A 9711-nucleotide genomic window follows, 5' to 3' on the forward strand; every position below is an offset into this window, starting at 1 on the left:
TCACACATATTATAATCCATCTATGCCTCTAAGGGTACGTTCACATGTAGGAATCTTCTTCGGATTTCGGGAGTCCCTGCCCATTAGGCCCATTCATCTCAGTCTATTCAGCAGAGGAAAGCCGCCATGGCACCGTGGCCAAATATGGCAGCAGAAAACGAAGAAGACTTTCTCTTCGTTTTTCCCCATGTGAACCTGCCCTAACATACAATCCAATAAAAAGGAAATAAATCAGTCCTCATCTGTCAGCACCCTCCAGTCCCATGTAAAAGCATCTCTACTCTCCCTTAGCCCCTTCCAACATACAGTCCCATGTAAAAACATATTATCCCTTCCTTTATCTCACTCCAACATACAGTCCCATATAAAGCCATCACCTTCCTCCCTTTAGACCTCTCCAACATACACTTCTATGTAAAACTACCACTGTCCTCCCTGTAGTCCCCAATAACATACAGTCCTATGTAAGAACATCACTTGCTCTCCTATAGTCACCTTCAACATACAGTCCAATATAAAAACATCATCCCTTCCCTTCATCTCCCTCCAGCATACAGTCCCATGTAAAACATCACTCACCTCCCTCTAATTCCTTCCAACATACAGTCGCATCATAAAATCATAATTCATCTTGCCTTAGTCACAACAACATACAGTCCCATGTAAAAACTTTACTCATCTCCCTTTAACCCTTTCCAAAATACAGCCCCATTTAAAAACATCCCTCTCCTCCATTTAGCCCCCTCCGGCATACTCCAGCATACAGTCCAGTGCAAAAACCTCAGTCCCCTCCCTTTATCCCCCTCTTACAATCCCCTACAAAAAATTGTTCCTCTCCCTTTAGCCCCCTCTAACACACAGTCCCATGTAAGAACCCCCGTATCACCCAGCGGTGCCCTGCGCCTCCTCCCTCCTCCACCATGCCCATGCACACACACAATGACCCTGCTGCTTCCTGCTATGTGCTCAGTAGTTAATCTGCTACACCCTGCCCCTTCCCGTGACATCACACCTACCAGAAACAGCTCCTTTCCAGGCACGACCTTTGACATCTAGTGAAAGCGACCCTGGCTGCAAGGCATCGTCCTGAAGATGGATTCATTTGTGAAGTTCACGAACCAGAGTCAGGGGAGAGACCGCCTCTTCAGGTACTATTTCTTACCCCTAGAAGTGTCAAGTGTTCCTCTAATGTTAGTCGTAGTATCACTTTACCATTACACAAGTGTCATTCTGTAGTATAGGAGATGTACCGCCAATACGCTTTCTAAATTTCCACCATCACGCTCATTTTTTTCCATTTCAGAGCTACTCAGTATGCATGCATGTTGCTTAGTTATGTTTTAGAAAATAAAGCTGGCAGAGAGAAAGTGGTAATGAAGCTGAAACGGGTGGAGGCTAACATGAGTTCTGGCCGTAAACGTAAGTACTAGACCTGGCGCTCCTTAGTTGTGGCTCATCCTACTTATCTACTAACTATCTCATTGCTGTCTACTGGTCTACCTACCTGATATTCCCGGCATTGTTCAATCTACATGTTAATATATTCATATTAAATAGAACCTGTCACATTGAACATGCCCTCTCATCGGCAGGTGGGAGGAGCTGAGTACATGGATATAGATTCAGTATAACTTGTATAGTATTCATTTAAAGCATAACTCCGATTATAAAACAACTTTCATAAATGAATAGTACAGGAGAATACAAGAAACTTTGTAATATATCTTATTAAAGAAATATGTTTCCTTCTCAGCTTATTAGACTGAGCTTTTTACATAGAAATCTATGGAGAGGGGAGGGGAGAGCAGGTGGGTGCTGGAAAAGCTGCTACACTGGGAGACAGGGAGCTATTTTCAGGGTAAGTTCACACGGGGTTTTTTGGACCAGAACCTGAGGCGGAGGGCCAAAATACGGGTAGCTGCGGCACTCCGCTCCAGATTAGGCTCAAATGAATGGGCCTAGTCAGGAGGAGGGAGTGTCTTCAGGCGGATGTCACAAGACGAATTCGCCTGAAGAATGAGCATGTCGCTTCTGTTTCCAGGAGCCGGAACAAATGGCTTGCAGAAAAAAGAACTGACCGGCTCTCATTGAAATCAATAAGAGCCATCTTTTTGGTCATGATTTTGAGGCGGATACGGCCTCAAATTCCTGACCAAAAAATCCTGTGTGAATTTACCCTAACTAAAATAAGACTCTACCCCTGCACCAAACGAGACAGTGAATCAATTAATAGCCTCCTCCTCCTCCTCCCCTCTCCATAGATTCTGTATATGATGTGAACAGGGAGACAGACTCTATGTAAACAAACAGTCTTAGTGAAGACACACAAACAGCTCATAGAAAAAGAAACAGATTTCTATAATAAGATATATTCCAAAGTTTCTTATGATGAGAAGTTGTTTTATAATTGGATAAACACATTAAATATCTGCTTGGTCTTGAGTTAGGTGTCCAGTGGGTGGGGCTGACCAGTGACTGACAGCTATCTTTGTAGGTATACACCTACAGGGAAGGTTGTCAATCACAAGTGACAAGTTACTGGATCTTTTTACACAAACTATACATCAATCTGCTCAGCTCCTCCTGCTCTATAACATGGTGCTGGTAGATTACACTACATTTTCTTGGTGACCGGTTCCCTTTAAGCCAGGTGCATGATAATCTGTTGTTATCATCGGAGGTAGTGGACGACCGGTCATACATTTTCCCTGTAGTGGAAAGTGAATGGACTGGGTCTTGGCTTTGGTTCTCTGTATTGTAGGATTTCTGTAGGTTCTAACAGGACACATGAAATGGGTTTGTCTTAAAAAGCACCTTTTATTAAAGGGGACTTTTCACCACCTCCACCAACTCCTGCTTTTTACATCCCTCAATAGGTGCTGCTCCATTGATTCTGGCGTGGTTGGAATTTTTACTCTAGCCCCCACCATTCCTGAGCAATCAACACTGTTAGTTTCAGCACCCAAAGCTAATTAAGTTTTAATATCAGGTGGGCGGTCCTAAACAGGAGCAAGTAGTCTGGGACAGCCCACCTGACAGTACAGAGTACTAACAGCAATGTTTACTCAGGAATGGTGGGGGCTAGAGAAAAAATTCCAACTATGCAGTGAAGCAGCACCTACCTCAATATTTTGTAAACCTTATATGCTGTTGTGGCGGGTTAGCAATGTAGTGAACATATTATTGTGTCAAAGAGCGAACTTCTTCAAGAGAAAATCAGCTGTTACTCTGATCAATGTTTGGTGAATCTAAGACATGGTAGCATCTGCCGGAACATTGCTGCAACGAGCGCTCTGCCGGGTGTGTCCATGACCCAGCTGATCTGCCTCTGATATACTTGTTGCAACAGAACCAGTTGTATATTTGAGCAAGTTGTGACAGACAATAGCATAAGAGTAGCATAAGTCAGTTCTGTGGTCTCTTGGCATCCATTTTTTTTTATCATAGCTCAGTCCCATTCAAGTGATTGGACCAACCTGCGATACCAAGTACAGCCCCTGTGTAAACATACGTCACTGTGCTTGGTAAGTACAAGAGATGAGCGAGTAGCATTTGATCGAACACCTCCCCGCCATAGGTATTCGTGTGAGCGGCCGAACACCAAGGGGTTAAACGCATGGAATATTCGATGCTCTTAACCCCTCGGTGTTCGGCCGCTTACACGCATACCTATGGCGGGGAGGTATTCGATCGAATACTACTCGCTCATCTCTAGTAAGTACTGAAGAGGCTACAGTTCACTTCTGAGAAACTGCAACCTCTTCAAACAGCTGATCAGTTGAGGGTCTGAGTGTTGGACCCCTGCCGAACTTAATGGATGACTTAACCTTAGGTTAATAGTACCCGAAAAACCCCTTCAGCACTATCAGTGCGCTGTTACTCAGAAACACAACAGCAGAATATAAGTGGTTTAGAAGAGATTTCAGTGGTGTTAGGCTTCCTTTCATCTGTGCTGTTTGTCTGTCTTTACCATGATCCTCTGTTCCCCCACCTGGACAGTTCTTGGATTTTTTCGACTATTTTATCATTATATGACCTCCTGTTCACCTCGGTGGGACCGGCTAGTGAATGACGCGCCACTGTACTCCTTGCACCGACAGTTCTTCATGGAGAGCAGAGGAATATACCTCAGCTTTAGTGCGCGTGCGCCATACCTCCGGCACATGCGCACTGAAGCCAGGGTGTACATCCTCAGCTTCACTGCAGAACTGCGCAGACGCCGGGAGCACCAGAGAGGAGTCCGATGAGACTTATCAGACTCATCTCTGGGTAACTACAGACAGGCACAGGTGGATTTAAAACAGAGCAATTTGGGACACTAAACCCCCGGTCTATAAGGTCCTTTAGGTGATTTAGTGTCCCGAATAGACCTGATAGGTTCCCTTTAAAAGTTTTCTAAAATTGTAGGTACACCAGATTCATCAGATTACCACCATGCTTGCTTCTCTTCCTGTAATCCTCTAATCCCGGGATGGACAAACTACTGTTGATTTAGATTCCTTCTAGTCCCTTAGTAAGAACATACCATAACTAGAGATGAGCGAGTAGTATTCGATCCAGTAGGTATTCAAACAAATACTACAGTGTTCGAAATACTCATAATCGTTCAAATACTACTCGCTATTCGCAGTAAAGATTCGATTCAGAACCAGTGTTAATTTGTGGAATGCTATAGCTATAGCATTCGGCAAATCAACGCTGGTTCTGCAGCAGGCTCGTCCTTGCTAGTCGGGAGAGCTGGCAGCTTGCTTTTATGAGGGAGCTAACTCTCTTTCTCATAGGAATGCATTGACCAGCGTTGATTGGCCAGTGTACAGCATTCAGCCAATCAACGCTGGTTCTGCCGGAGACTCGTCTGTGAGGAGGCGGAGTCTAAGAGCGGACCACAATGAAGACTGCTGTGGTCCAATCTTAGACTCCGCCTCCTCACAGACGAGCCTCCGGCAGAACCAGCGTTGATTGGCCAAATGCTGTACACTGGCCAATCAACGCTGGTCTATTCATTCCTATGAGAAAAAGTCAGCTCCCTCGTAACATCAAGCTGCCAGCTCTCCCGACTAGCAAGGACGAGCCTGCTGCAGAACCAGCGTTGATTTGCCGCAGGCTCGTCTTTGCTAGTCAGGAGAGCTGGCAGCTTGCTGTTACAAGGGAGCTTACTTTTTATCAGCGCAACTGCAAGCGGTGTTCAGTTAAAGCGCACGGTCCACATAGACTATAACTGCACAGCGCTCCTCCTAAACACTCTCCTCCTGGACTTGGTGACTCTCCTTTAGTCGAATAGTTATTTCCCCTGAAACAAGCATTTTTTCCCATAGACTATAATGGGATTTGATATTTGATCGAGTAGTTGAATATTGAGGCTCTACTCAAAACGAATCTTGAATATTTCACTGTTCGCTCATCTCTAGTCATAACCACAGAAAACAACTCAAAAAGTTAAGGTTAAGAAAGAACTGAAAATTTCTAGAAGTGTGATTTGTCCAGCCCTCCTCTAATCTCCTTTAGTTCTTAGATTGTGAACCTTCCCCCATTATGCATTTTTTTTAATAGTCTACAAATCCTTCAGGTCCAACCTGTGCTCTAATGCAGAAGCCAAAAAATTGGGGCAGCAAAAGATATGATCTTCTTTAAATTAGGGCATTAACAAGATACCTTGCACATCCAGTACCTGAAACCCTCCATGATCAGCTATTAAAGGGGTTGTCCCACCATTAAAAAAAATAGGGATAACCCCTTTAATGCTGGGTGAAGGTCCAGCTGGCCATACGTTCCCCTGCCATTGGTATACTGGATGTTTAGAGTGATTATTTGGTTGACGTTTGTCACAGTATTGATCTGGCTGATAAATTATTAACTATTTATTGTCTTTCAGTCTTCCGGCTAGGTAACATGGTGCATGCCATAGAAGCTTCCAAAGCCTCTATCCAGCTCTCCGATCCCTTTCTGTGCTACTGTTTAACCGCGGCCAACCTAAACCGCGTCCTTTATTTCACGTGTGACACTGTCCTATGGGTGAGAAGTGTGGATCTAGTCTCCAACATCAACAAGGAGAAGTGGCGCCATCGAGCCAGCCAATGTTATTTCTACTCTCTGCTCCTCCATCTAGCCAGGGATGTGTATGTGATAGTAAACTGCATGGAGGAAGAGAAGAAGGGCAAGCAAAAGGTGGCACATTGTGAGAATGGTCCTACCCTGAATTCAAGCCATACCTTGCTGAAGAGCCTGGACAACTTCTTAGTTATACTCTACTTGAGTTTAAAGAACCATCCTCCCGTCCTATTAGACACCTTAAAAAACGTGTGTGATCTTTTTAGTCCTCTTGATCGCTTAGGGTTTTACAAAACCAATCCTGGGTTCATTGGAATATGTGGCCTGGTGTCCTCAATTGTGGGCATTATGACTGTAGCGAATCCGCAGTTAAGGTTAAAACACTGACGGGAGGAAATGATGGCGACATATCTGATGCTGCTAGGTGATGTAATAACTGTGTGCTAGGTGATACAATGACTGTGTACTAGGTGATACAATGACTGTGTGCTAGGTGATACAATGACTGTGTGCTAGGTGATACAATGACTGTGTGCTAGGTGATACAATAACTGTGTGCTAGGTGATACAATGACTGTGTACTAGGTGGTACAATGACTGTGTGCTAGGTGATACAATGACTGTGTGCTAGGTGATACAATGACTGTGTGCTAGGTGATACAATGACTGTGTGCTAGGTGATACAATGACTGTGTACTAGGTGATACAATGACTGTGTGCTAGGTGATACAATGACTGTGTGCTAGGTGATACAATGACTGTGTGCTAGGTGATACAATGACTGTGTTAGGTGATACAATGACTGTGTGCTAGGTGCTACAATGACGGTATGCTAGGTGATACAATGACTGTGTGCTAGATGATACAATGACTATGCTAGGTGATACAATAACTGTGTGCTAGGTGATACAATGACTGTGTGCTAGGTGATACAATGACTGTGTACTAGGTGATACAATGACTGTGTGCTAGGTGATACAATGACTGTGTGCTAGGTGCTACAATGACTATGCTAGGTGATACAATAACTGTGTACTAGGTGATACAATGACTGTGTGCTAGGTGATACAATAACTGTGTGCTAGGTGATACAATGACTGTGTACTAGGTGGTACAATGACTGTGTGCTAGGTGATACAATGACTGTGTGCTAGGTGATACAATGACTGTGTGCTAGGTGATACAATGACTGTGTGCTAGGTGATACAATGACTGTGTACTAGGTGATACAATGACTGTGTGCTAGGTGATACAATGACTGTGTGCTAGGTGATACAATGACTGTGTGCTAGGTGATACAATAACTGTGTGCTAGGTGATACAATGACTGTGTACTAGGTGGTACAATGACTGTGTGCTAGGTGATACAATGACTGTGTGCTAGGTGATACAATGACTGTGTGCTAGGTGATACAATGACTGTGTGCTAGGTGATACAATGACTGTGTACTAGGTGATACAATGACTGTGTGCTAGGTGATACAATGACTGTGTGCTAGGTGATACAATGACTGTGTGCTAGGTGATACAATGACTGTGTTAGGTGATACAATGACTGTGTGCTAGGTGCTACAATGACGGTATGCTAGGTGATACAATGACTGTGTGCTAGGTGATACAATGACTATGCTAGGTGATACAATAACTGTGTGCTAGGTGATACAATGACTGTGTGCTAGGTGATACAATGACTGTGTACTAGGTGATACAATGACTGTGTGCTAGGTGATACAATGACTGTGTGCTAGGTGCTACAATGACTATGCTAGGTGATACAATAACTGTGTACTAGGTGATACAATGACTGTGTGCTAGGTGATACAATGACTGTGTGCTAGGTGATACAATGACTGTGTGCTAGGTGATACAATGACTGTGTTCTAGGTGATACAATGACTGTGTGCTAGGTGATGCAATAACTGTGTACTAGGTGATACAATGACTATGCTAGGTGATACAATGACTGTGTGCTTGGTGATACAATGACTGTGTACTAGGTAATACAATGACTGTGTACTAGGTGATACAATGACTGTGTACTAGGTAATACAATGACTGTGTTCTAGATGATACAATGACTGTGTGCTAGGTGATACAATGACTGTGTACTAGGTAATACAATGACTGTGTTCTAGATGATACAATGACTGTGTGCTAGGTGATACAATGACTGTGTTCTAGATGATACAATGACTGTGTTCTAGATGATACAATGACTGTGTTAGGTGATACAATGACTGTGTACTAGGTAATACAATGACTGTGTTCTAGATGATACAATGACTGTGTTAGGTGATACAATGACTGTGTTAGGTGATACAATGACTGTGTACTAGGTAATACAATGACTGTGTTCTAGATGATACAATGACTGTGTGCTAGGTGATACAATGACTGTGTTCTAGATGATACAATGACTGTGTGCTAGGTGATACAATGACTGTGTACTAGGTGATACAATGACTGTGTACTAGGTGATACAATGACTGTGTACTAGGTGATACAATGACTGTGTTCTAGGGGATACAATGACTGTGTGCTAGGTAATACAATGACTGTGTGTTAGGTGATACAATGACTGTGTTCTAGGTGATACAATGACTGTGTAAGGTGATACAATAACTGTGTTAGGTTATACAATGACTGTGTACTAGGTAATACAATGACTGTGTTCTAGATGATACAATGACTGTGTACTAGGTGATACAATGACTATGTTCTAGGTGATACAATGACTGTGTTAGGTGATACAATGACTGTGTTCTAGGTGATACAATGACTGTGTGCTAGGTAATACAATGACTGTGTGTTAGGTGATACAATGACTGTGTTCTAGGTGATACAATGACTATGCTAGGTGATACAATGACTGTGTTAGGTGATACAATGACTGTGTGCTAGGTGATACAATGACTGTGTTCTAGATGATACAATGACTGTGTTAGGTGATACAATGACTGTGTTAGGTGATACAATAACTGTGTTAGGTGATACAATGACTGTGTACTAGGTAATACAATGACTGTGTTCTAGATGATACAATGACTGTGTGCTAGATGATACAATGACTGTGTGCTAGATGATACAATGACTGTGTGCTAGGTGATACAATGACTGTATGCTAGGTGATACAATGACTATGCTAGGTGATACAATGACTGTGTGCTAGGTGATACAATGACTGTATGCTAGGTGATACAATGACTATGCTAGGTAATACAATGACTATGCTAGGTGATACAATGACTGTGTACTAGGTGATACAATGACTGTATGCTAGGTGATACAATGACTGTGTACTAGGTGATACAATGACTGTGTGCTAGGTGATACAATGACTGCGTGCTAGGTGATACAATGACTGTGTACTAGGTGATACAATGACTGTGTACTAGGTGATACAATGACTGTGTTCTAGGGGATACAATGACTGTGTGCTAGGTAATACAATGACTGTGTGTTAGGTGATACAATGACTGTGTTCTAGGTGATACAATGACTGTGTAAGGTGATACAATAACTGTGTTAGGTTATACAATGACTGTGTACTAGGTAATACAATGACTGTGTTCTAGATGATACAATGACTGTGTACTAGGTGATACAATGACTATGTTCTAGGTGATACAATGACTGTGTTAGGTGATACAATGACTGTGTTCT

At 43.0% G+C, this 9711-nt stretch overlaps 1 protein-coding gene across 3 annotated transcripts; it reads left to right on the top strand.

Annotated features, from left to right (window-relative positions):
• The first annotated feature begins 1017 nt into the window (after positions 1 to 1017).
• Positions 1018 to 9391, top strand: PEX11A (peroxisomal biogenesis factor 11 alpha). 3 transcript variants are annotated; one of them, XR_012716915.1, is made up of 5 exons: positions 1018 to 1148; positions 1304 to 1419; positions 5873 to 6472; positions 7661 to 7681; positions 9241 to 9391. XR_012716915.1 is itself a non-coding variant. In XM_075277671.1 (4 exons), exons 1-3 carry the CDS (start codon positions 1093 to 1095, stop codon positions 6433 to 6435), a joined length of 735 nt encoding a protein of 244 aa, XP_075133772.1. In that variant the 5' UTR covers positions 1018 to 1092; the 3' UTR covers positions 6436 to 6472; positions 7979 to 8013. The 3 variants fall into 3 exon arrangements, 1 of the variants encoding a protein (XP_075133772.1); XR_012716916.1 differs by lacking the exon at positions 9241 to 9391 and adding an exon at positions 7979 to 8002; XM_075277671.1 differs by lacking the exons at positions 7661 to 7681; positions 9241 to 9391 and adding an exon at positions 7979 to 8013.
• The last annotated feature ends 320 nt before the right edge of the window (positions 9392 to 9711 follow it).

This window comes from Leptodactylus fuscus, chromosome 6 (genome assembly GCF_031893055.1).
Source record: "Leptodactylus fuscus isolate aLepFus1 chromosome 6, aLepFus1.hap2, whole genome shotgun sequence".
Classification (NCBI taxonomy): domain Eukaryota; kingdom Metazoa; phylum Chordata; class Amphibia; order Anura; family Leptodactylidae; genus Leptodactylus; species Leptodactylus fuscus.

Excerpts from the sequence above, each read along its gene's own strand:
- PEX11A (XM_075277671.1), top strand. The coding sequence starts at position 1,093 with ATGGATTCATTTGTGAAGTTCACGAACCAGAGTCAGGGGAGAGACCGC. Across the intron at positions 1,149-1,303 it reads GGGAGAGACCGCCTCTTCAG|AGCTACTCAGTATGCATGCA; the intron begins GTACTATTTCTT and ends TTTCCATTTCAG. Across the intron at positions 1,420-5,872 it reads CATGAGTTCTGGCCGTAAAC|TCTTCCGGCTAGGTAACATG; the intron begins GTAAGTACTAGA and ends ATTGTCTTTCAG.